At 43.4% G+C, this 26,569-nt stretch overlaps 2 protein-coding genes across 2 annotated transcripts; one reads left to right on the plus strand and one right to left on the minus strand.

Moving 5' to 3' along the window:
* Positions 1–2,754: 2,754 nt before the first annotated feature.
* LOC133502460 (CD81 antigen-like) lies at positions 2,755–14,097 on the minus strand. Its single transcript, XM_061823267.1, has 8 exons — positions 13,940–14,097; positions 12,521–12,635; positions 5,639–5,736; positions 4,747–4,821; positions 4,571–4,684; positions 4,127–4,225; positions 3,352–3,435; positions 2,755–3,253 (listed from the first exon to the last, which is right to left on the minus strand). The coding sequence occupies exons 1-8, from the start codon at positions 14,003–14,005 to the stop codon at positions 3,191–3,193; spliced, it is 714 nt and encodes a 237-aa protein (XP_061679251.1). The 5' UTR covers positions 14,006–14,097; the 3' UTR covers positions 2,755–3,190.
* Positions 14,098–15,929: 1,832 nt separating this feature from the next.
* On the plus strand, positions 15,930–26,343 carry kcnc1b (potassium voltage-gated channel, Shaw-related subfamily, member 1b). The gene is made up of 7 exons (XM_061822451.1): positions 15,930–16,278; positions 16,378–16,569; positions 16,699–16,763; positions 16,850–17,420; positions 22,621–23,536; positions 25,077–25,250; positions 26,204–26,343. Exons 3-7 carry the CDS (start codon positions 16,747–16,749, stop codon positions 26,341–26,343), a joined length of 1,818 nt encoding a protein of 605 aa, XP_061678435.1. The 5' UTR covers positions 15,930–16,278; positions 16,378–16,569; positions 16,699–16,746.
* The last annotated feature ends 226 nt before the right edge of the window (positions 26,344–26,569 follow it).

The following is a 26,569-nucleotide window of genomic DNA, read 5'->3' on the forward strand; positions in this document are numbered from 1 at the left end:
CACAAACACATGTCAGACACTAACTTTGATTTGTTGGTCTTTTGAAACATTCATCCATCCATTTTCTGAGATACTTATCCTCACTAGGGTCACTACTGAGCCAATCCCAGCTATCTTCGGGTGAGAGCATGGGTAAAAAAAAAATATATATATATATATGGAAAATGGACTTTTTCATTCCTTGTATGCATGTAGAAGACCAACACAGCCATCGAAAGTACATACATACAAAATACAATTTGAAAACCTTTTGTCAGCTATTCATCACTGAAAATGTGTCTGCAATCCAGCAGTTCTAGACTTTTGCCCCCACACTTATGTAATTCACAGTTTCTCTGCCTGTAGAATGTCCAGCGAGGGTGGGTGAAGACTGAGAGCTACTATTCTGATAAGTTTATTTATATAGCCATTAATCAAATAAGACTACTCAAACGTTAACAGTTAAAAAAATCAACAGTAGACACTCAAACTCTGAGAAAACTAATTTAGAGGGGGAAAAAAAGTTGAAAGGGTTCACAAATGGAGGTTCCCTTCCACGATGACCAAGCTGCAATGGATGGTGAGTGGGCAACATTCGTCACATTATGTAATGTTGTATATTGTTTGTTTCAACAGCATGCAAATCCATTTAATAAAATGAAGCTTCAGGACCTGTGCAAGTGGGTTGATGCAGAATCCTGACAGCGACAGTCTGACTTTGATCATCTATCTAGTTCTGAGCAGGAGAGGAGTCAGGGGGGAAGCGTCTGTAAAACAGGCCAAATTTCAATTCCCAGTTCCGTTGCAGATGCACTGGTAGGGTACAGCACTTGTCTTTGGAGATGGATCCATACCCCATATAAACACTGTAGTAAAGGGGTCACCACTGTGGCACCAGCTGGCATCAGGTAGTGCCCAAGGAGCTCACCAGTGAGACTCATCACATTTTTGTTTTGCTCTTCTAAAAACAAATTACTGCCACTCCATGGTGAGCAGACTAACTTTTTTTGTTGTTGAATGATAGATCTGAATAATTCACAAGACTTTTGGGAGGATATTATATGGACTGACGAGGAGGGAAAAAAAAAGCTTTTTGAAGGTGTGTGTTACATCCAGCTTAAATGTAGAAGAGCATTTCAGAAAAAGAACATCTTCTAAACAGTGGCAGCGTGATGGTCTTGGGGTGCTGGATCCATTCAGGGGAGCTTGACAACTTGCTGTCATTGACGAAACCAATTCTGCTCTTTCACAGAAAATCCTCAAGGAGAACGTTTGTGTGTCAGTTTGTGACCTCAATTCACGCGTACTTGGGTTCTATAGCATGATAACGATACCAAACACACCACCAAGTCAACTTCTGGATCCATTGGGAAAAAAAATTAAAAGCTTTTTAGAATGGCCTAGTCAAAGACTTTTGGGATTCTTGTGATTTTGTTTTCAGGATTCTTTACATTGAAACTAAATAGACTTGATGTGTTGTCATACTTTTGTCAATATAGTCAATTCATATGCAAAACCAATACTTACCAATAATATTCTGTGGCAATCCTGGCACTCGTGCGGTGACCTCTGTTGACCGCTGTGCTAATGACAGAAACGTATGGCTATGGAATTGTGTGGATAATCTGATCTCTGAAGATAAATAATTAGAACCGGGTTAATTTTGACTTCTAAGCAAGCAGACGGAGTGACCAATGTTTTAATACGTAGTGAATCTTACTACAAGACAGACCGGTGGCAGTAAAGTTAATGGTGCATGGTTGCTACCTAACCGAGATCAGATGATGGGAAAACTTGTTCAAGTTTAATAGTAAAAAAAAAAAAAAAAAAGAAAGAAAAAAATCTAATGAATTCATTGTTTGAGCTGGCTGCTCTTACAGGTTTAGCGGTTGGTTGCACACAATGGGGCCATCTAAACATGCCACAGGAACCTCACACTACAGTACATTGCTTTTATTAGAAGTACTCAGGAGCAAGCACTGTTAACCTTTAGTAGCCTTAGAGATTTATTTACTGATGTATTTCTTTATTTTCAAGCTGCTGTGGCTTGTCCCCCTCCCCCCACCCCCTCTCCATTTCTTTACAATTACATACATTTTACGAGGGCCAAGACGCAGGCATTCATATTTACACATTTATAGCAGGATGTGCATCAGAAAGAGCTAAAAGCGGCGTGGCCACAGTGATTTTCAAACCTGTGCGATTCAAACCGGTGACGTTGTCAGCGAGGAGCAGTGACGTGTGCGCGGTAAGGGCACTGGGTGTGTTTGTGCCAGAAATTCAAGTCAGTTGAGTTTGGGCTGTTGTTGACGCACGGGGAGTGGAGCATCCGTGCAAGAGGAGGGACGTTGAGTAGTCTGTCATCTAGTGGCGATCCAAGGAATTACAGTATAAATCATCTTTCAGATGACAATAAGTATGGCGTTATCGAAGTTTGCATTCTTTTTTCCCCTTTAAACGAAGAGTTTCAGAATTAACTTCAAGCAAGATACACTCTGGACTGGTCGCCGGCCAATCAATGGGTCATATGCATAGACATCTAAACATCTATGCTCATATTCACATCTGTGGATCATTTAGACTCCTTAATACTCCCAACGTGCATGTTTTCGAAGAACCTGCAAAAAGCCCCAAGCACACATCCATGGACGGATCACCAAAGCTGAGATTCGAACCGAGAACGTCAGGAGGTGGATGTGCTCACCACTTTTTAACTCTACTCCCACTGCAGTTTAACATGAGTGTCCAACGTATTTAAGAAGACGAACACTAGTAGAGCATAACGGTAGTTTATTAAACAAAGTTGAGTGAAAACACGATGCGGAGTGATATTACGATAGTAAGGCTGCAGGTGACGATTGAAACCCGGCTGGTCTAACTGTGTCCCAATGCAGGGAGACGTGTCACCTACACATCCAACGTGACCTCTAATTTTCAACATAAGACGTGCATATGTACAATTTATACATCCATAAAAAGGGCATGAATTCGAAGAAGTGTTCCACAGCCTATACACCGTATATACACTGTATAGATAAAGGACGTTTGGGTTATGCCCTGCGATAAATAGAGAATATCCTTTATAAATCAATGACAAACGGCATGTTTTAGTATACAATAAAAAATAAAAGCAGAACTATCCACCATGCTGTGTTCTAAAAATAAGAAAGAGGAGTTACTGCAAAAAGACCAACATTAAGACCAAGTGTGCTCAGTACGCTGGCGCGTTATGGATCCCGCAACAGAGCACCATGGTGAAGATCATCTCAAAGATCTAAAAGAGAAAGAAAAAAAAAACCGTTTAGCTCACCAGATGCGTGTGTAAGCACGCAGGGAGGCGGTGGGGGGGGGGGGGGGGGACCCTCCGCTCACCATGATGACGGCCACCACCAGCGCGGCCAGGCCGATCAGGTAAAGCTTCTCGGAAAAAAGCTCGATCAGCTTGTCGTGGCAGCTCTGTTTGGACGGTGGAAGGGTAAAGCAGATTAGGACAATGTTGAATGTTTCATCTTGACAATGAACCCATTCAGATACATCAATAAAAATTCATCCATCCATTTTCTTTCCCGCTTATCCTCACGAGGGTCGCGGAGAGTGCGGGAGCCTATCCCAGCAGTAAACAGACAGTGGGCAGGGTACACCCTGAACTGGTTGCCAGCCAGTTGCGGGGCACATCAAGACAAACTGCCACACTCACAATCACACCTATGGGCAATTGAGAGTGTCCAGTTATGTATTTCCGATGATTTGCATGTATTTGGGATGTGGCAGGAAACCGGAGTGCCCGGAGGAAACCCACGTAGACACGGGGAGAACATGCAGACTCCACACAGGCGAGGCTGGGTTCGAACCCGGGTGCTCTGAACTGTGAGGCCAACGCTTGCCAGCTTGACCATCAATGAAAATCGGGTTGTTTAATCATTAGCATCCCATGTAATTGAGGCTACTTGCCCAGCAAGTCATCAATTTACTATTAAACTGTGCTAAAAGATTGCCATGCGCGGCTTTACATTTTAATCCTTGTTAGTGTTTTCATTTTAAGCTGATGTTGTGGCGTCCTCTGCAGGCCACGGCGCCCTTTGCGTTTGTCTCCATCCTGATTCCATTTATCCCAAACAATCACTAAAAATAAGGCAACATTCCTTACCTGAGACCTCAGAAAATCTTCTGGAGACTTTCTTGGACACAAAGAGCTGACGACTTGTTTGAAGAGCGCCGTGTCATCTCCTTTACCGCAACAGTCGAGCTGGAGAGAAGGTTGCAAACCACAACTTCATTTTTCAAATGCACTCTAACTACCCCAAAAAATGAGGTACACCTGCTTAATTAAACTTAATACATCAGTTGTATTTTGCCTGTACTTTGAGTATGTTACAGTTCAGTTCTACATCAGAACAAACTTCAGCCTCAATAGTAAACATTGTTCAATTAATGGCTCTCAAACCCGATCAATATAATCTCTGTAAAGGCATTGCTTGAGCTTGTATATAAAATGACACTGTGCAGTTTATGTACCCAATACTGCGACTATTAAAACACCCCAAACCATTTTATTGTGACTCCATGAACCCAAATGAAGAATTTGACGTACCGTGGTGTGAAAAACGTCCAGCACCTTGATGGCAGCGTCTTTACTGGGAGATCCCGAGACATCCACGGCCTTGATGTATGCCGAGTCGTAGAAGTTGATCAGTTCTTTGGAGATCTGCCGAAAGCTTGTTGTTACTATCAATGCCGATCGCTGATGTGATGAGCAACTTTCCTCACCGTGTCTCTGTTCATGAAGCCCCAGATGGCTGCAGCCACTTCACAGGCAAAGAGGATGACCAAAAAGAAGAAGAACTGCAGAAAGTACATCACCTTTACTTGTAGTTTAAATCACAAATGCAGTGTGTACTATATGATATCGTATATTATGGAGAAGAACACTGTGCTGACTTACTGCACCGTTATGCATCAATTATACAGAGAAATACATAAATATATCCCTCCCTATCCATATCAGACATCACTGTCATTTCTATCGAGTCCACACATTGACTTTACCGCTTAACAAAGATGATTATTGCTTGAAGTCTATAAATTGCCAGTCATCTGTTTTTGACACATTTTAACATTTAATCACAGGTTCCTTCACAGTCTTGCAGACTGTCGGATCTTGTAAAACATTTGCTTCAATCAACTTAACAATACTGCAGGTTTGCTTCAATACATACTGCAAAACATTTCAGCCTGTAATTCTTTTAGCCGCAACAATTGATAAATCGACAACTACTCGATGAACAAATTAATCAACAACTATTTTGACAATTGATAATCATTTTCTATCGTCATGATACAGATCGAAGTGGTATTTGAATATTAATTTATGTTTTTGCATTTTCTGGAATGCCACTTTGAAATAATGTCCCGTTTTTTAATAATGGGATGAAAATTAAAATGTATTTTTTAAAATTAAATTCATTCATCATCGATTCAGCCAAGTCCACTCGACCATCCATACCTTAACGTTGACTGTTTTTGAAATGTGGAAGGAACCCAATAGAATAAAGAGCAAACCTGACTCAGAAAAGAATGAACATGGATCTACAATTGCTTCATCAGTCAAGAATTTGGTCAACATTGTGTATTTCAGACAGAAAAGTCATTATTTTCTCACCGTTCCCAACAGGCACTGCGATTCTTGAATGGCACCGTAACAGCCGAGGAAGCCCACAAGCATCATCACAGCTCCTACAGCTATGAGTATGTAAACACCTGCCAAGATACACAGGCATCAACATGAAATGTGATACAGTACAGAGGCAATGGAGTAAGTCCACCACCACCACTACCACCAGGGGGCGGCAAAGACAGCGCAGTGCGTGTAATTTGTCTGTTCATTGATCCACGCGTTGCTTTGGTAATGGACTTCCTGGATGTCTTTCGCGTTCCCTGTAGGGTGACACGACATTATTGACATCCTGGAGATAAACTGCTCCCAGATCCTGTGTGGGAAAAGGGGCGGAACCTCGGGCCGGGAAATGGCTTCCAGACACGCTGACACCCTCCTCCCCTGCGCAATAAACACCTGTGACCTCTCACCCCACCGGGATTATCCATCCCACACAGGAGACGCGAGGACCGCAAAGATAAACACGTCAAAGAATTCTCATACTTGAGGGGAATATATTTCCTGACATTCTCCAGCGATTATGACATAAGCTGGTGCTGTAGCAAGAAGTCAATGAATAGGAACAAAGCTCGAGTTACAGAAGACCTATTTGTACTACTACCCCTCCTATGATTACTCTCCAACTAATAACCATCATAATAATAGCCATCCATTTTTTTTCTACTGCTTATCCTGTTCAGGGTCACGGGGAGCTGGAGCTTTTCCCATCTGACTTCGCCAGTCGATCACAGGGCCCATACAGAGAAAACCGAGAAAACCTTACGCACTCAAATTCACGTCGTTACTTACTGGGAATGAAATCAGACTGCATTGCCTGCACCGAGTCAGGGTATTAACATTTCTAGAATGATGAATTTGGGGTTTTCATTGTAGGTTGTCATCAAAACTATTTCAATCGCTGAGTCGTGAATCTATGGGTTTCACATTTGGACATGACTGGAATAAATGAAGTTTTCCCACAATCTTCTAATTCCTTCTTGTGACCCTGAACAGGATAAGCGGTGTAGAAAAATGGATGGGTGGGCTCTAATCTCTCCTGAACATGAGCAAAACAAATGTGTACTCGAGTCAACACAATTCAAAATACATCAATAGTAGTGCCAATTTCATCATGAACGTTGTTGTGGTTACTCCATTTGTCTAGGAAAAGTGCTGAAATCAAAATAAAAACTCAACTTCAATTTGATACGCACTGACACCACGTCAGCATTCATGAGGTACAAAACAAGATTAAGATTAAAAGCGTTCTGCAGATTCAACTATCTCAGAGTAGTTTGAAAGTCAGCAATTCTGAGGCCTCCGCCTTGTTGTCTTTATCTCTCCACTGGAACGTCACCTGAAAACTGAAATCCTTTCAGGCAGATGCTTTGGGAGGAGCCTGATTTGGAAAAACACATACACACAAATGCAGCCTGACAGTGGTTGCAAAAAAAGAAAAAAGAAAATTCAGACTCTCAGCAGACCTCACATGCAGCATGCAAAACCCTTCCAAATATCGAGATCAACCCTCCTCCGATACTCCCCCGCTTCTTTCAAGACCCTGATTTTTTTTTTTTGTCAGAGCGAGCCCAGCTACCAGGCTCGGTAACCCAGCAATGTGGCAAAAGCAGCCATTATTTCCACTGCCTTCCATTACTATGACAACACCCTTTGAGGTTTGACAGCCATTGAGGTGGCGCTGGGGAAGTTCATTTATTTCTTGTCTCCCTGTGTAATCTCTATGTGTGGAAGGGAGAGGAGGGGGTGGGGGTGATGATCCGTCACTAAAATCCCCACTTGGATGTCCTTCTCATCCACTATTTACAAAAAAAAAAAAAAAAAACGGGTTGCAAAGTCAATTCCCCGCTATCGTTCTCATTGGTCGCAGTCTTTAGCGAGGGCTTGTTGATCTATGACAAGGATTAATCATTAAAAGGAGTCATTATGTGAGCCTTTATGTTAGAAACACGTCGCAGAAGCAGTGAACACGACAGTGACTCGTCCACTGGGGTGGCAAACCCAAAGGCGAATGTGAGTTTGTGAATCATGGTGCCACAGTACAGAAAAAAATATCCAGTTTTTCTTATTTGGTCTCAAAATTATGATTCATTGACAGAAATAATCTATATTTGTTCATCTGTCTGTGCCAATGACAAACAATGACAGGCAGAAAAATGAAATGCTCCTACACCACAGAAGGTCGATTTGGGCTCTGTAAGCCGCCAGTTGACATTCATGCAACAGAATAATTGCTGCGTTCAGGTTTGACCCAGTCCGTACAATTCATCCATTCATCCATCCATCTTCTTTGCTGCTTATCCTCACAAGGGTCACGTGAAGTGCTGGTGCCTATCCCAGCTGTCAACGGGCAAGAGGTGACATACACCCTGAACTGGTTGCCAGCCAATCGCAGGGCAGATGGAGACAGACAACAGTTGCACTCACAATCACACCTAGGGGCGATTTAGAGTGTCCAATTAATGCTGCATGTTTTTAGCATGTGGGAGGAAACCGCAGTGCACGGAGAAAACCCACGCAGTCACGGGGAGAACATGCAAACTCCACACAGCAAGGCCGGGATCGAATCCGGGTCCTCAGAACTGTGAGGCCAACGCTTTACAAGCTGAACCATCGTGCCGCCTACTTACAATTCATTTGTGAGAAAATGAAATTTAGACAAAATCATTGTTATTTTGGTACAATATTCATAATTTTTCTGATGTTCTATTTGGTGGTGTGCAAGTGAAGTTATAGTAGCTTTTGTAGCCTGTCTCAATTTCAACAGAGGTGAACTAAAAAAAATCTATATATATAACTAGACTGCTGATCAGTGTTGCTGTGCCTGCTAAAATTGTATTTCATTTGAGAAGCATTATTATGAATCATGTTGACTGTTTTTTGCCTGCTCAGTTTAGTTACCTTTTGACGATATATTGAAAATAATAAAAGTACATTGGTACATCCTCAAACCGTTCGTACAAAGCTGAAAGCATAGAATTCCACATGGCTTGCTAAACTGAAGAATTAAGATTCACAAACAAAGAGAAACACATTCAGGAGATGGATCTCAACATTTTGCAGTGGCCATCAACATTTTTGCGTTCCTTCCTGTCCTGAAACAAGTCTGGAAAGCGGCGTGCCAGGAGCAATTGGGCTCGAGCGCCGACTCGGAGTTTGGACAAAATATATTTTGAGACTTACATAAACACCATGTTGGTGTGCCAGCGGACTAAAAACATCCAGGCTAAACTCTAATTTGAGGGTTAATGTGCAGATGTCCAAGGGTTATTTGAATTATGCCGGGCGTATGTTTAAGGGCGAGTTAAAAAAAATAAAATAAAGAAAAAATCCCTTGATCTTGCTTGGGTGGGCCTCTCCAAAATCACTACTCGGGCTTTCCTCTATAAAAAGCTCGAGCTTGCGACACTTCCTTATACTTAGTGAGGAGGGAGGTATGGGAAAACAGTGACAGGGCCAAATCGAAATGAACGGGTTCACAGCAGTTCACCACCACAACAAGGTAACATGATGAAAATGTTTGAATTGTATCATGTTTCGCATGTTTTGGGCCCCACTTGTGGGTGACTGAGGGCGCCGAAGGAAAATGATGGATGCCGTTGTTTTTTTTTTTTTTTTTTAAACGCAGTGAAGCTACCTTGAGGATGCGTTCTTGATTCTGGAGTTTAGTTGAGATTTTGTGAAGTAAACAAAAGAAGAGTCAGATATTTTAGAGAAGATGAGCACACATGATGGCTTTATTTTTGCACCGTGCTCACACTCCCCGCTACTCAGTGCCCACAGCAGCCGCAACATCTGTTGACAACATCTGGCCTCTCTCAATGAAGCAGGAGAGCCAGCCCTTCTGTTTTTTAACAAGTGGTTTACTTCTTTGGATGTAAGATTTAATGCATCACCTTCATACTGTCAAGTTGGCTCTGTTTCCTGACCTTTTGTTGGAGGTTAAATGCAGTTTCGATTTGTGCCCCCAGTTGGAAGGGAGCCCTGATACTTGTGTGTTCCTCAAAATGATCTTCCTGTCCCGTACAACAAGTACTGAGAGAGATGAGATACAGGATGTATGTTTGAAACTCATGACTGTGCAACTTATTCGCTTCCAGCAAATATTTAAGCTACACTTCAGAAATGGCTGCCAATTCAATAATCACTTTGTTTTGTTTATCAACTATCCACTATCAAAAATTACACTTTTACAATTCAATAATGGTCATTATTGATTGACACTGTCAGTAACCAGTCGAAAACACGTTTACGATTGTGTGGTTGTAGTTTTTTTTATTGGTGTAGAACGGCACAGCATCATATGGTATCATAAATCATACACAGGGCCTTATTTACTACGTTTTTAAATAGCGGGTGGTAAATTGCATGTTCACGATGTTGCCAACAGGCATAAAATTGGTGGAGAAGGCCATATTTAGAAGAAGGTTTTGTGCTTTAGGTAAAGCTGATGGTTTTCACCACAGAATGTCTGGGAGAACACAGCAACCACAAGTTTATGTTTGAAGGGATGGAATTGGAAGTGTTAGTGGAATGCACACAAAATGCAAAAAATAAATCTATCCCTCTAATAATTTTGGGGACACGAGCAACTGCATATAACGCCGTATTTTGTTTGATTTAACTTGTCTCAAGTGTGTGGGGATTGATTGTACTCTATGCGGAACATAAGGAAAAGCAAAGTTGAAAAGTTTTGTCATGAATGATTTGGCATGACTCCTTCTATCTATATACCGTACCAACTGTAATTTCTGGCCTAGAAGCTGCGACCTTTTTCAACCCTGCGGCTTATGTGGTGATGCGGCTAATTTGTGCATTTTTTCTAATGGCTGCATGGGGGCACTCGAGGAGAAAAGGTAAGAGTGACACCAGTGGAATATATGTGCCGAAGAAGTGACTTTTACCTCTGTTTTTTTTTTTTAAATGGCTCCATTAGTGCTGCGCTAGCGTTAGCGCCACGCTAGCACGTTACTGCTGTGTTACTGCTGCGTCTCAGTGATTTACGTTTTTTTTTTTTTATTTTAACCAGCCCTGTTAGTGCTGTCCTAAGGTGTTGCTACTGTGTAGCTGTCACAGCTGTTTTTTTTTTACCGGTATTTTTTTTGTTTGTTTTTTGTTTTTATTCACCAGCCCAGTTTGTGCTACCGTGCTGTTGCTATGTTAAGCTAAGCTAAGCTAAGATAAGGTATTAAAACTTTGAAAACTCTTTCTGTGTACTGTCTTTCTTTGGAAATATCTCGTGTTTCAAAGTGGGTTTCAATCTGGGACTTGTGGCTTTTACACAGCTGCGGCTTATGTACAGTCCGTACCAAATGGTGTTTCCTTCACAAATTTACTGGGTAAGGCTTATAATCAGGTGAGCTCTGTAGACCGGAAATTAGAGTATATGAAAACTGTTCTCAATATCACAAATTCTAATGTAGCCGAATAAGGTAACCAAATTTGCAACACCTGATGTAGTACAGTTCACCACCACTCCAACCACTAAAAGAATAGAATAGAATAGAACAGAATAGAATAGAATAGAATAGAATAGAATAGAATAGAATAGAATAGAATAGAACAGAATAGAATAGAATAGAATAGAATAGAATAGAATAGAATAGAATAGAATAGAATAGAATAGAATAGAATGCCATTTATTGTCATCATACATCGTACAATGAGACAGGAGCGCTTCTCCTGTTTCCGTGCATACAAAGGGGCGAGCTAAAAATAAATACATAAAAATAAACACCGAGCATAATTACTTTACGGTGACACGTCACATGAAAATCCATGACTCTATCTTGTTGAGAGGCTACGAATGAAAGTTGTTGATGCCCTAATTGTTTTTTCATGATCTTTTCACCATAATGATGCATCTGGACCTACGAGGCTGGAAAGGAACGCTATGGCCACGCGTGCTGTAATTTTTCACTAAAGTCTCAAAGAGACTTTTGTTTTTTTTTCGATTGTTGATTGTTCAGCCTCGGTGGATGTCTGCAGTCAACTGACAACATATGATTCGTCAGGAGAACACTTTTGTATACAAAGTGAAAGGCGTACAAAGTACTGTACATTTTTTTCCCTCCACAGCCAACAATGTTGACTCAGTCTATTAAATAATACAGACTGACCGAGCAACCGCAAAGCTCAGGATGTGCTCTTTTCCTCCCTGCTGACAGACAGATAAGACTTTGACAAAATCTGTAAAACATCACTAGGTGATTATTATTACTATGAACTCGGGGGTCCTCTCCTCTCAACACACAACTATTAGCATACTTCAACTCCTTTTGAACATATTGTAAAGGTTTTCAGATGAGACAGCAAAACGTACGCAAAAAAAATTAATAAAATTGAGCAAGCCACCCTGCAAGCGGCAAAAAAAGAAAAAAAAATTGCACTGACTTATCCAAACAAATAATGTAAATTACACATTGGCAATTGTAAATGTTATGGGATAACATAGTGAGTTTGCAATTATTGTCATCATTATGACCTCCATCAGATTAAAAGTTATGAGTATCCACTTTGTGACATAAAGTAGAGAGTGCAATCTGTGAGGTTAACCCGGGACCTCAAAACTGTGAGGCCAATGCTTTCCAGCTGACCCACCGTGCCGCCTGAGTAAGATATACTTTATTTATTAGTTGTGCCAGATAGTGATCATCTGACTTTTGTATTAACTGTTACAATGTTAAAATGTTACTTAACACCCTTTTGGATTCATCATCAAGGTCTTGTTATGGCAGCAGTTTGTGTTTCACTTTATACTATGTGCTATTGGGAAAAAAGTCAAACATGCCAAGTGGTTCCGATATTTCTCTTCTATTTTCCTGCGCAAAGTGTACATTTGTATTTTCTGTGAGGAAGCCCTCGACTCACTGATATAGAAGGTCCCTGGCGCTTGTTGGCCTTCAAACTGAAGAATGAGGAGGTTGCTCGTTTGACTGTCGTGACGGAGCCACAGGGCCACTCCTAAAATCACTCCTCCAGCCAGCTGCAACGAAACAAGGGATAGAGTCAGTATTACGTCGTAGTTATTCTCGCTCCTTTGAGGAAATCTCACAAGGAGCTACCCTAACTTTACAAAAGTGATGTCGCGGGATCATTCTTCCCTATAAGATCAAATAAGTGGTCTAAACATTCCGCTCATGTTTTCGAGTGTGTGTGGAGCACCGATGGGAGGCTGTGAACTGTCCACTGGCCTGTCAAGGAAGGGGTGAGAGGACATCCTGACACGACATTGACCTGCAGCACAGTCCACGGCCTCAAGTCACTAACTTCAAAACTACTTTTCAACTTTATCTTTTAACATTGACGGAATGAGGACCACAAGCTGAACTGTACTACATTGTCACACATGTTGTGATTGTACAAAAAGTTCTTGAAGTTATTTTGATGTAGGGTTTTTTTTTTTTTGGGGGGGGGGGGTGGAGTAATTCCCTTGTTTATACAAAGTTATCCACACATTTAGTGCCATAGCTGCTTTGTATTGTTCTTCAAGAGGCAGGAAGCTAAATTCTTCACATGAAAAATGGCAGTTTTTCACAATGACAAGCACGGAGGCAAAGCCAACAGAGGAAACACTCGTGTGTGGCGGGTCCAGGATGTGCTATCATCTAAATAAAGATAAGTAGCGACAAAAAGCAAGTGGAAACTCACAGGCCAGCAATTCCAGGAGTTTGGGAAGCAGGAATAAAGGCAGTGGATGTGTTTTCAGGAATGGTCAGGTGGTGGCGGTAAGTGACATAGAACTTTGCGTAAAACAAGGGACAGAAGTGTTGCCCGAGTGTTTTTCTGGCCCAGTGAATGGTTCAAAGGCAGCACAGCTCTAATAGCCCCATTCACTGGTACTTTTGAAAGAATTTATTTGGGGGACATTTGTGAGAAATAATCAGTTAGCTGGGAATGTTTAAATCTTTCCCTGCAGCCTGTTCCTCTATTTCTGATGAAGTCACGTTGTTAAAGTGAGATGTAGAGAAAGAGGAGTCGATGCTAATTCCATTTTTAGATTGAAGCCCACCCAACCTGAAATCCTCACCTCTCCTTCCCCTTTCAGGCAGCTCACACCGCTGCTGCTTGACCATGCACAAAATAATTGTCGGGTTAGAGCGCCATTTGCTTCGCATGGCCACCTCAATTGATGCTGCGCTCCTTACGCAAGCGCCTCACACAATTAGTAAAGCGCATCTAATCCATAAACCACACCAACGCACTTATGTCTTATGCATCTCAGTTAAACAAACATCAAGTTTGCAATGAAAAAACATGAAAAAATGAAAAGTAATCGAAAAAACTTACCCAGAAAATAAAATTAAAGAAGAACAACATATATTTAATGCATTGCGTGCATCCGGTCACCGCCATGTTTCCTTTTTCTTCTTTTTTTTCAGTTTGGATGTGGGGCCAATCGACAGTCCAGAATCAAAAGCGCTCTCTGCCCGTTGAGGTAAAAGCGCCTCAATGCTGCAAACTCCTCCTTTATAATGAAGAGTGAAAACTGAGACATGGAACTGCCCACCGGGAGGTGGAAGACAGTGAGGAACATGGCCCCCGTCTGTACAAGTGAAGAGGGAGCCCCACTTCTCTGAACAAGTATTACAACAAAATCAATGGAAATTTGGCGCCTAAAAAAGTTAAAGGAAACATCTATATACACATACTTCATCAAAACCCAAAACCTCTTAGGGGAAAATGTTCAAAAGAGCGAGAAAAAAAAAACATGCCAGGAATAGCCAACAAGATCATCCGAACATTATTTGGGGTTCATCAGAGGCAGCCTACTCAACGTGATTTTGAATGCGATTCATTAATTAATTAATATCTGAACACAGAGTTACCCCATCGCTGTTTATAAGAGGGTGTGCACAGTTGTGCAACCACATTATCGCAGTTGTATTTTTTACTGACTCTCCTGAAAATATTTTTTTTAATTAATCAATTGTGTTGTACAGGTGGCAAAAGGATTTGAAGTGATTTATCTGGGTTATTTTGTGTTTTATTACAAAAACATGGCATTTGAAGAGTGTGTAGCCTTTTGTTAATTTTTGTCCCAGGCCAGATTGTAGTTAGGGCCGTTACGACTGGGAAACCATAAAAATCTTTAGATGGCTCATCATATTTACACACGGAATTTTTTTTAACTAGTTTTGGAATCAGAAATCAAGGGTAATAGGTTTTTCAACTGCTGTTGTTTAGTTACACAAAAATGCTTTGAGTATCTCAACGTAATCATTTACGTGACCGTCTGAAAGTTTGGTACAGATCTTCACAAGAATCTTGGAACTTGACATGATTTCCCTTCGTGGACCACATAAAGCCATGTGGTGGGCCAGATCTGGCCCCCCGACCTTGAATTTGACAAACACTCAATGGACAAACTACATTGATGGACAAGTTAGAACCTTCGAGAATTTCTGGAATATCATATAAAACCAGAGTACCCAGAGTAAATTTTCACAAACTCAGGGAGATCATGCACACTGTACACAGGACAATAGAAGTTGAGATTCACACTCTTAATCCCTAAACTGTGACGCAAAGGTACTAACAAGTCCACTTTGCTGCCCGAGTACCAAAACCCATCATTATAACATTAGTAAAGGCAGAATTATCATAATCATTCTGCACATGTACATAATGAAGTGTCCAGGGGGAGTATTCTTTCATCTATTAGGAGCGAACGTCCTTTTTAATTTTTTTTGTAATGAGCAACACCTCCCTCTACTGGCGGATTAAAATAAAAATTAAAAAACAACAATCTTTGTTTTGAGTTGACTCGCAGAGGTACGTGTAGAGGAGGGGGTCTATTGGTGCTCAGGCCCTTGCCCCTTTTCCCTTTGATGACCAAAGTGCTCTCTCGATCGTTATCTTTTTTTCTTTTGCTTGAGCTCGTGTGTGAAAGCCAGCCCGTGGCCTTTTAGCAATAAAATGCGAGCCAACTCTGCTCAAAATGGATTAAGAAACAAAACAAAGTTTAGAGCTTTTCGTTTTTGCAGGTGAAAGAGGGGTGGGCGGCATGAGCTGTGCAACAGGTCGGAGGTGCCGTAATAGGGGAGGAAAATCAGGCATTTGCAACCACAAACATAACCAAACTCTAACTTACCCCCCCAGACACACACCTTTACAACAATCAAATTCAACAATAAAACCTGGTCTAAACAGCCATGTGATGTGACGGACACGTCTCCACTCGAAGTCGCATTTGTTTTTGTATTCCGAACACAACTTTGCTCTCAGAACGGTCTCTGCACACACCTGCTGCACAGACACATCCGACTCACGGTAACTCTCGAACTCCCAAACTATTCTAAACAAACCAGTGCAGCGTGCTCGTTGCGTCATTCGTCCAATAGAAATTTGCAACCCGCGATCCATCATGTAGCGGACGCCTTCGTTGTTTTCATTCATTGTTATTGCTGCTGTTGGTGTGTTTTTTTTTCCCCACCTATGTGAGGGGCGGATCTTGTGCATGCATGCACATTGCTCACACCTTTGAGCAAGCAGTTGTGCACGTAGCTGCCTCCTGAGTGACAAGGGGAAGATTGGGCGCTGTGAAACGCCGTAACAGGAGAGCAAGCACTTAGGGGTGCATCACTGGGCATGCTCCATTTGAGTGGGAAGAAGACAGTGAGCATGTTGTGAGCCACATTCTTACCTTTTCGTTTCTTTTCCTAAAACAACACCCTCCCCGATCTCGGATGCCTGCCGCTGACCGGTTGTTTGCCTCCGTTTTGCAGCACCGGTCGAGGAGGAGGAGAGGGACAAGTCTCGGTGCCGCCGAGACAAAGAGCTAGGCTGCGCGTCGGTGTGAAGGAAGGAGGCGCGTCTGGAGGAGGGCTCGATTACAGCAGGAGGACCGGCGGCAGGACAGGCGCTGTCCGCTCAGCACCAGCGCCGCGGTCACCTTGCCGTCGTCAAGTCGATCAAAGGTGAAAAAGAATCGTTCGACGCACGGGCTTCTTCCCTTCTGTGTCTGCCCTCGCTGGATTTGGCGACGATGTGACGCCCATTCTTTATGCGATGCCATTGGCCGCGTTCATTTTGGATTTCGCCTCCAGCCTGACATCGGGCACGTCAGCGTCCACATTCCAAAAGGTCGCCGGCTGATGCGCGTCAAGCCGAGGTGAATTTCTTTCGTCGGGGAGACGACAGGTGGCTCGGCGCGTGCACTCACCATGACGAGGGCAACTTCGCTGAGCGATGTTTAAGGGACGCGATGGGCCTGAGCGACGACAAGGATCGCATCGTGATCAACGTGGGAGGGATCCGGCACCAGACGTACCGCAGCACCCTTCGCACCCTGCCCGGCACCCGCCTTTCGTGGCTGGCCGAGCCCGACGCTCCCAACCACTTTGACTATGACGCCAAGATCGAGGAGTTTTTTTTCGACCGCCACCCGGGGGTCTTCGCGCACATCCTCAACTATTACAGGACAGGTAAGCTGCACTGCCCGGCCGATGTGTGCGGGCCGCTCTACGAGGAGGAGTTGGCCTTCTGGGGCATCGACGAGACGGACGTGGAGCCGTGCTGCTGGATGACCTACCGCCAGCACCGGGAGGCGGAGGAGGCCCTTGATAGTTTCGGCGGGGGGGGACTCTTGGACCTGGGCAACGACGATGCCGAGCCCGAGCAGGAGCACACGGAGGACGACGTGGATGAAATGACGCGGAGGCTGGCGCACGGAGACTCTCCTGACGCCCGGAGCGGCACTTTGTGGAGCCGCTGGCAGAAGCGCGTCTGGGCACTGTTTGAGGACCCGTACTCCTCGAAATATGCAAGGGTGGGTTGTTTGCATGGTTCTTTTTTTTTTTTTTTTTTTTTTAACACTCGAATTATCACTGCGTGGATTCATGAATGAATTGTCACGGGGGTCATTCTTAAGGCGCACGATGACCTTGAAATTGATCTCCCGATGCAAGGATGGTACTCTAAGGCTGTTCAAAATCATTGGCCAACTGCCTGGGAACAATATTAACAGCTTTTTTAACATATCACCAAAACTAAAGTGCACTTTCTTGTTATATTTGTTAAAATTCAAATTCGTCTTCTGTTGTTATAGGGCGCATGAAAGACAAAAAGCATTTGATGATTCATTTGAAAACTTGACAACTGCATTGTAATTTTTCAAGTATCCATAGCACTGCAGGTGCATTGTGAAAACTTGTTGCTAGGCAGAGTTCATAGGGCTCAACATAGACGCTGTTTGACTGACAAAGGGCTGATGGCGCTCTGCCCCTCGACAGACAGCCAATAGGAAGTCATCCCCCCCCCCCCACACACACACACACACACATACATACACACCCGCTCAGGAAAAAGTGTCGTGGCGGTCATCGGGGTTGCCGATGTGGGAAACTTGCAAATTGAGTGAAATTGGATTTCTGAATTACAAATCTATTGTTATTCCCTTATTTGTGCCAGTTATTGTATTGTATTGTGTGACAGAAAGCAGAATTAAATGCTTTTCCATTCGACGGCAGAAGGTACAATAAACTTGTGCGTCCACCTGTTGCCCTTCATGGTTTCCTGCGAGTATATCAGCTTTGTGTGCAATTAAAGAAGCCCAGATTTCATACTGTGAGGAAAATGAAATGAGAGCATCATTATTTCAGCATTGGATACACTACAGTACATTTTTGTTTGGTGCTGTTCTGTGACATTTTTCTCATGTAAAATAGAAGATGTGACCTATAATGCACATATACAATGGGCCATCCTCCAATTGTTTCTGATCTTTACATACAGGGGCAAAGACTGGTTAGAGCATTGGCCTCACACTTCTGGGGACCTCGGTCCAAATCCCGGCCCCCCTCTGTGTGGAGTTTGCATGTTCTCCCCACTCCGCTTTCCTTCCAGATCCCAAAAACATGGAACATTAATTGAACACTCTAAATTGCCCCTAGGTGTGACGGCAAAATAGTTGTTTGTTTCCACGTGGTCTACGATCAGCTGGCAACCAGTTCAGGGTGTACCCTGCCTTCTGCCCGATGATGGCTGGGATAGGCTCCAGCATTCCCCGTGACCCTTGTGAGGATAAGCAGCTAAGAAAATGGATGGATGGATGGATGGATGAGTGGATATACAGTATATACGAGTAGTTGCTCAACTAGCAAATATGAGTCAAGCAAGGCCGTGCAAATGGTTTTGAACATTTAATCTGTTAGGAAAAAATATGACATGATGAAAATTGAAGACAGGCATATCATTAATTTTCATTCCTGGATGGGTCTAATAATCATTTCATTTATTCTTAAAAATTCAGCGGATTGTGTGGAATTGAAGCATATTGGAGGGCTTCAATTAACAGAGGTTGCACTTTACATTTTACAAACTGCTTATCATCACGAGGGTCGTGGGGCACCGGAGGTTATCCCAGCTGACTTCGGGTGAAAGGCGAACTTCACCCCGAACTGGTCGCCAGTAAGTTTCAGGACACATATAGACACGGAGAATCGTTCACACCCACATTCACACAAGCACCGAGTGGGAACTGAACCCACGCTGGCCGCACCAAAATCAGGCGAGTGTACCAATGCACTTGATTCCGTCGCAAGTATTTTTTAGTCTCACACAAAACAACAGAATCAGCAATGCAAAGTTAAGTGCCATCCACTCAGACCTTCTCTAATGATAACTGCTCTCCACTCCATTATTCTGTTCAATTCAGTTCTAAGTATTCAGAGCAAGATTCCTTCATTCCATGAAAGAAAAAATTAAAAATTTTGCGATTGGCTGGAGACCCGTCGAAGAGGCAGTCAAGCTCTCCCCCAAAATCAACTGGGATTGGCACCTGCAGCTCACCGACACCCTTATGAGGACCAGCGCCACAGACTGATGGACGATGGTGAACTTTCCTAATGGTCATTTGCAGTTGAGGAAATCAAATAGTTAAATATGGCACCACAGCTCATGTGGGAGGATTTTTCAGGTGCAGGGTTCCTGCTAGACTGGCTAAATGGGTCAACAATATATTAGGGAAGTAGATCTTTGGCACCATGTGGCAACATTTCAGTGGCAAGCCTCCAGACAAAACCAGCTTCCTGTAAGAGGTGACATTTTTTGGTCCTTGCCTTTGGGCATTTCTCCATTCAAGCTTCAAAAACTGTGACAATTACTTCATATTTTTTTTTTTTTTTTGTGTGACAAGCGTCCTCTTCTGATGCCTGCTGCGATGCATGCTGCTTCAGCAGCTGCAGCAGCCTGATTATCAGGCCCCCCCCCATCCAGCGACAGCACGCTGTACAGTATTCGCTAGTTCTCACCCACAGTGGATTTAAAAAAAAAAAAAACAAAAAAAAAAACAGTTCAAATGGCACGTTTTTGTGGTATGAGAAATGAACCAAGATAAATCATTTCTAAACTTTTCCCAACATTAATATGACCTGTAATCCATATAACTCAATTGGCAAAAAATATATATATTTGTGAGAGCGGAAGTAAAAACAAGCAACAAGCATCCACCACCTCTTACAACTGGGGATGTGATTATGTGTTAATATGAACCAAAAACGAACTGGATCTCCTTTCAAGCATCACCTTGAAATCCCACAGCCGAGAAACACTGCAGATCTTCTTTGTTTGGGCGAAAGCAGAGCAAAGAACGGACAAGGCTCCACAAAGACAGGCAAGGAAATTAATTAGAACTCAACCCCAAACTTAATTACAGATTCTATTCACAGTGGATCCAGCAGTGGAAAAGCCTCATCACGGCACATCAGCACAGTTTGCCAGCAACACTGAGAGTGAACCAATAAGCAGCCCGTCGTGTTCACCTGCCTGCCCCCCAACGTTCATACTGTTCCCGAGTGCCACCAGGACACATCACGCAAAGGGAGTTGTGACAACATGAAAGCATTAGAAGGGTGTGATTGTACGCAGGCCTAAGCAAGCCACGAACGAACAAAGACATCGTCAAACTAATGACATTGAGCTTCCTCAAATGTAAAATTCATAATAGTCCGGGGAAGCAATTCAAACTTATACATCCATGACAATACTTGTCAACACCTGTCAAAAGCAATTACCACATTACAACGTAGTTTGTTCAGTCAAAATGCCAAGATGAGCCTTTTTGCTTTAAACATTGGACAAGACTAACTCACTTTAGCTTTCGACATCAAACATCCATCATTGTAATATGTTGATTGGCCATTTCATCTTTTGAATAATGCATAATGCAATAAGAGCTGTAAGTTAGAGCGAAGGCATTTTTTTTGTTTTTTTTGTTGTTAACATAATCACATTACAACGTGCCTGCGTGGCCTGCATTGCTTTTTTGAGGTTGTAGTTTACACTGTATTGTATTGGGATTTTATTGCAGGGTGTTATTTTGTGCATAACACATTGTGGAGAGGGCGTAGCGCACAACAATATTATGCAACACATCATAACAATACCACACACAGTGTTAGCGCCTCAATGTTTGTAACAATGAATGCGACGAAGCTTTTGTGTGTCATTCTTCAGCCAAAAGTGTTGATTGCAATATGCTCGCAAATCGACTTGAGTTTTAAATACAACTACTGTTAAGTGAATAATATGTCATGTGAAATTAATATGGTATGCCTATTACTCTAATTACTTCAGCATTATGAGTAATTGTACCATTTCAATAGCATCCCATAGCACTTACGGGGCTAAATACATCATTTCGAGGATGCGTGGTATGTGTGTGCGCTTGTTTCTTACTGCAGCGCTCACCTTTTTATTTTTGAGTGCGTGGCTGCGGGGGTTTGTTGTATGTGCACGAAGCCTGCAGAGGTGTTGCAGTGCTCAACTTTCTCCACAAAATGTTGTGGTTCTGTGTTTTCATTTAAGATTTGGATGCAAAAAGGTGATACCGATGCTCACCAAATGGAAGGGTGAGGTTGACAACAGAAGTCATTGTACCGGACTGTATGACTGCTGGGACAGGAAGCAGATGCTCATAAGTGAACAATTTCTTGGTTGCAATTCGGAGAATTGCCATTGACTTTATGTAATGAGGTCCTGCTTTCCATGAATGGCCTTGAATGACTGAGATGCCGCCCCCCTTTGCTCGGTGGAATATACGATTCTCTCAAGCCTGGACATGTCTTGTTTCATTGTCCCTCCCTGATTCATTCATTCATTATGCCATGCAGCCACTTAACAAGGCTGTGCATTAGCTTGAGAGTGCACCCCCCCCCCCAACTCAATCCAATCTGATACAAACTTGGCGTACTCATGAAGCGATAACAGACCTCACGACCCAATTCTCAGTGCATCGAGCGATCTGCTGCTGGCGCGCTTCCAGTTTTTCCCTCTACTTGCAGGCAGGGTAACACATGGTGTAATCCAGTATGATCAGAGGATAGCGCAAGGACAGTGCTACGATCAATACCCAAGAGAGGGTACTGTATCACATATCAGAAATATCAGAGTCTAAATATGATGAAATGCGATATCAGAACTGTGCCGATAAAAGATAAAATATTCTACAGTCTTCAGAGTTGGTATTGGCTTGTCACGCAAAGCGCAGCCCATCCTCATCAATCTCATCCACCATGATTCCCAGGAGTTGAGCGTTTGGTCAATGTGACCTTGAGTGAAGAAAGACCAGCCGCAAGTATGGTGCTAAAGGCAAGAGCCCCGGTTTTACATTGATTCATGAATGTCCTACACAGGTTACTGCTGACGACGCTTCTGAAATTTTGCATGGAGCATAGAAATTGCTTTGACCTTGAGATGGAGCTCAGGGAGGGGTGGGGTGGGGGGGGGTGACACTGCTGAGCTGGCATTGATTGCTTGAATTTAATGGAAGTTTAGAATCAAGACGCCGTCACTGTTAAAGCAGATGTCGATGCCTCAGAGGAAATTGCATTGTTAACAATGGCTGCCTGGGGTTGATGACATGCCGTGTATTACTGTGCTCACTCTCTCTCTCTCTCTCTCCTCTGTCCTTCATCATCTTCTAAACCCTCCCTCCCCATTTCCGTCTCACTCTCTGATTCCTTACTTAGTGGGTGGCTCTGGCCTCGCTGTTCTTTATCCTGGTTTCCATCACCACGTTCTGTCTGGAGACCCACGAGGCCTTCAACCCCATCATCAACCGCACCGAGGTGGAGCTGGTGGACAACATCACGGTGGAGCACACCTACCAGGAGCCCGAGACAGCCGCCTACCTCACCTACATCGAAGGCGTTTGCGTCGTGTGGTTCACTTTTGAATTCCTGATGCGAATAACTTTCTGTCCAAACAAATTTGACTTCATCCGGAACGCCCTGAACATCATCGACTTTGTGGCCATCCTGCCCTTCTACCTGGAGGTGGGCCTCAGTGGGCTCTCTTCAAAGGCAGCTAAGGACGTGCTGGGTTTCCTCCGAGTGGTCCGCTTTGTCAGGATCCTGCGTATATTCAAGCTCACTCGCCACTTTGTGGGTCTGAGGGTGCTGGGCCACACGCTGAGAGCCAGCACCAACGAGTTCCTTCTCCTCATCATATTCCTCGCCCTGGGTGTCCTCATCTTTGCCACTATGATCTACTACGCGGAACGAATCGGCGCAAACCCCAACGACCCTCGAGCCAGCGAGCACACGCAATTCAAGAACATCCCGATCGGATTCTGGTGGGCCGTGGTGACCATGACGACCCTCGGCTACGGTGACATGTACCCGCAGACCACATCTGGTATGCTGGTGGGAGCCTTGTGCGCCCTCGCTGGTGTACTAACCATCGCGATGCCAGTCCCGGTGATTGTCAACAACTTTGGAATGTACTACTCCCTGGCCATGGCGAAACAGAAACTACCAAAGAAAAAAAATAGGCATATCCCACGGGCACCCCAACCTGGTTCTCCAAATTTCTGTAAATCGAGCATCAGCTCACAACATCAGAGCCCTGTTGCCCATGACGACGTTTTCGAGATAAAGTTCCAAGGTAGGACGAAACCCTTTATATATAACTAATACATTCCGATACCTTGTTGACTCATAAATAGTTTGCTGGCCTGAAGAAACACATATCAGTCGCTATTCAGCTGTTTCTCTGTTCCCACACTTCAGTCAGCTGATGAGTCAGGCATGAGATTAAACCGCAGACTTTCCCAGTGCGCGATCAATAAAATACATGGTTTTATGAAGAGAGAAAGAGATTTAGGCAAATCATTAGTACTCTAGCGCTTGAGGGAGGAGCAAAGTGCGTCCCCTTGTGTGTTTGCAATGGTAGAAAAACGTGGCCCAAAAAAATTTATATATTTATAACACATCTGAGATCGTTGCAACAGTGTAGTAACATTGTAGTAACAACATTTTAGTCTTTACAGATTCTGCAATTACCTGGAGCTTTGATGCAGTAGATGGCAATACAGTAGCTGCCCTTTTCGCTCATTCATTGGCAGCCATTTTCAAAGCCAGTTCCCCATATTGTCAACTGCTTCAGAGCATCTGGACTGATCGTTGAAGATCTACACAATATTGTGTTTTGTTAAGTAATGATAACCACTAAATGTACCAAAAGAAACAGTAGACTCGCTCCCTTCTTTCACCATAAAAATCCTTAATTTTTTCCAGGTCTTCAGCAGTAGACCATGGTTTGTTAATTATATGAATTATAGGGTGAGGTCAAAGATTACATTGTGAAAATAACCAACATTTTCCTGTGATTTGAAGAATGAAAGAGGCTGTAAAATGAATTCGGGCGTACGTTTCTAAACATTTTTGAATTACTGAAAATGCGAATTGCCTCGATGGGTCCCCGGCGACATCACAGCATCGTTGAGTGGCCAAGAGTTTATAGCAATGTTGCGTTTGAATCCTTCTACGTTCATCATTGTGAAGCAGAAATCACCAAATGTTCATTGGATCACTGGCCCACTAATAGGGAACGTGAGATGAAAGAGACTGTGGGTGAAAATGAAACGCGAGGATCTCCCATTTACGTCACATCGCTTGCCCACATTTTGGTGACAATAACAGCAATCTTTGCCATTTCATCCAGTTACTTTATAAATTATAAACTATAAATGCAGTATAGTTAAGTGCTGTTGTAAAAGACAACATAGATAGATTTTATAGACAGTATTCGTATGGTTTGGCGGCGGCTGAGACCCGCTTGCTTAAAATGCCGCGTTGCCATTCACCGGGGTTGAGTGGGTGGGTACCAGCCAGCATAGATGTTAAATTTAAACCATATAACAGATATTTTAATGAATACTAGCTTAGCACGTGTCTCCCTACATTTTGCGCGGTTGTATAACCAACTTACAGGCACAACTGCAATCCAAACAGATGGGACCTCGTGGACTTGCATTTTCACTTTGGTAAATACGCCCAGAGCCAGATGTGCACACAAACCTTGTAAACATTAACACAGTTGCTACATTTCAAACTACAGCATGGAAAATATAGATACTAAACATGATGGAGAAGGTCACGAGAACTGTTTTCCCTACGTGCTCTTGTGTTTGTTCCGTCCAAAGATTCCAAGCTTAACGGCGAGGCCGCTAATGCCGCTCTGGCCAACGAGGACTGCCCCCACATCGATCAGGCCATATCTCCCGAGGAAATCTTCAGTCCCAGCGAAAGAGAGCGGCCGTGCTTCCTGGTCACCACAGCCGAGCGGCCCAACCACACGGGGGGCAGAGTGAGGAGGGGTACGTACAGTAACAGCCAATCACAGGCCCCTGTAAAATACTGACATGCTCTAAGGTCCTAGACAAGACATGCCCCCCCCCACTTTTTTTTTTCATCCGCTTCACAGGAACACACTCATGAAAACACACTCAAACCTTTTAACGCGACACACCTTCACAGCAGCTGCTTCTCCTCAATCATTCCCTCGGGAATTGTACATATTCCGCGTTAAGGCCAAGCACAATCACCGCAGATGTTAATAATAGTTGTCTACATCTACATGATATATTTTTGGATAACATGCATAATGTAATACCCCTATTTACCGGTAAGGAAAAAAAATATTTTGAAGATTTATATGATCTAGAAATTTCTGTCTTACGTGCTTAAAGATATATTGATGTGCTATGTGTGTACCATGTATGTATGTACGTATGCGATTTTAATGCTAAATACCAAGTGGGATCCTGACTTGAGTACATTGCTCTTGGCCATAATGGTGCATGAAGTGTCTTGCTAATGGGTGCTATCAGAATGGTGAAGGAGCATAACACGGAGTTGTTGTTGTTGCCCCCCCCCCCCCACCCCCCAACACAAGAGAAGGCCCCCTTTTGGCTTTTACACAGATGTTGAAAACATTCCCAATAATGCTGCATGACTTTGCAGCTGTATGTCACAAAAATGAAGCTCCACATTCCCAACCCGAGGTGCCTACCTTTGATAAGTGTTCTACTCCGAACCATTCCAGTACCGCCCGGTGCATGTCCTTGTACTCCGGGTGCACTCAATGCATGGAGAAATCTGATCTGTCTCAAGTGTGTGTTGACCTCTGTCCTTGGAGACAAAAACAAGAAAGCAACAGGTGTAGTATTTACCAATGAGGAGCACAGAAAAAAACAACAAAAACTAAACACTCATGTCGTGGATCCCGTGCTGCAGTGTACTCAGAACGTTCTCTGTTTTTCAACTGAAGGTTATGAAAAGCCTTGGAGCCTTAACAGCATGTCTGGCATGAGCGGGGATGCCTCTGGAGTGTCCTCAGTGTCCGCCCTGCCCTGCAGCCCACCCTGTCTAATGCAGCACTCACATTCCCCCATCCCATCCATTATGTAGCATGGTTGAGTAGCAGACAATGCCATTGGAAGGCCAGTCCACACTTCTCCTCATATTGTTTTCTGTCAGGTACCCCCCCCCAACACCCACACACTATTTTTTTTTTTAAACTTTTGACATGTACGCTCGTTCCTGCTTTCTCATTTTTATTTTATTTTTTACCTGGAAAACTGTATCTCAACTGTCCTGATACTCCAGCTTCCCAAGGGTTCTCCTTGGGGGTGTC

The sequence above is a fragment of the Syngnathoides biaculeatus genome, chromosome 6 (assembly GCF_019802595.1).
Source record: "Syngnathoides biaculeatus isolate LvHL_M chromosome 6, ASM1980259v1, whole genome shotgun sequence".
NCBI lineage: Eukaryota > Metazoa > Chordata > Actinopteri > Syngnathiformes > Syngnathidae > Syngnathoides > Syngnathoides biaculeatus.

Bases quoted from the DNA above. Each gene is read 5' to 3' on its own strand.
- kcnc1b (XM_061822451.1), top strand. The intron at 17,421-22,620 runs GTGGGTTGTTTG...TTCCTTACTTAG, and splicing joins ACTCCTCGAAATATGCAAGG to TGGGTGGCTCTGGCCTCGCT. The intron at 25,251-26,203 runs GTACGTACAGTA...TTTCAACTGAAG, and splicing joins GGGGGGCAGAGTGAGGAGGG to GTTATGAAAAGCCTTGGAGC.
- LOC133502460 (XM_061823267.1), bottom strand. From the start codon at position 14,005: ATGGCGGTGACCGGATGCACGCAATGCATTAAATATATGTTGTTCTTC. The intron at 5,737-12,520 runs GTGAGTCGAGGG...GTATCTTGGCAG, and splicing joins GCCAGGGACCTTCTATATCA to GTGTTTACATACTCATAGCT. The intron at 4,685-4,746 runs GTGAGGAAAGTT...AGCTTTCGGCAG, and splicing joins GCTTCATGAACAGAGACACG to ATCTCCAAAGAACTGATCAA.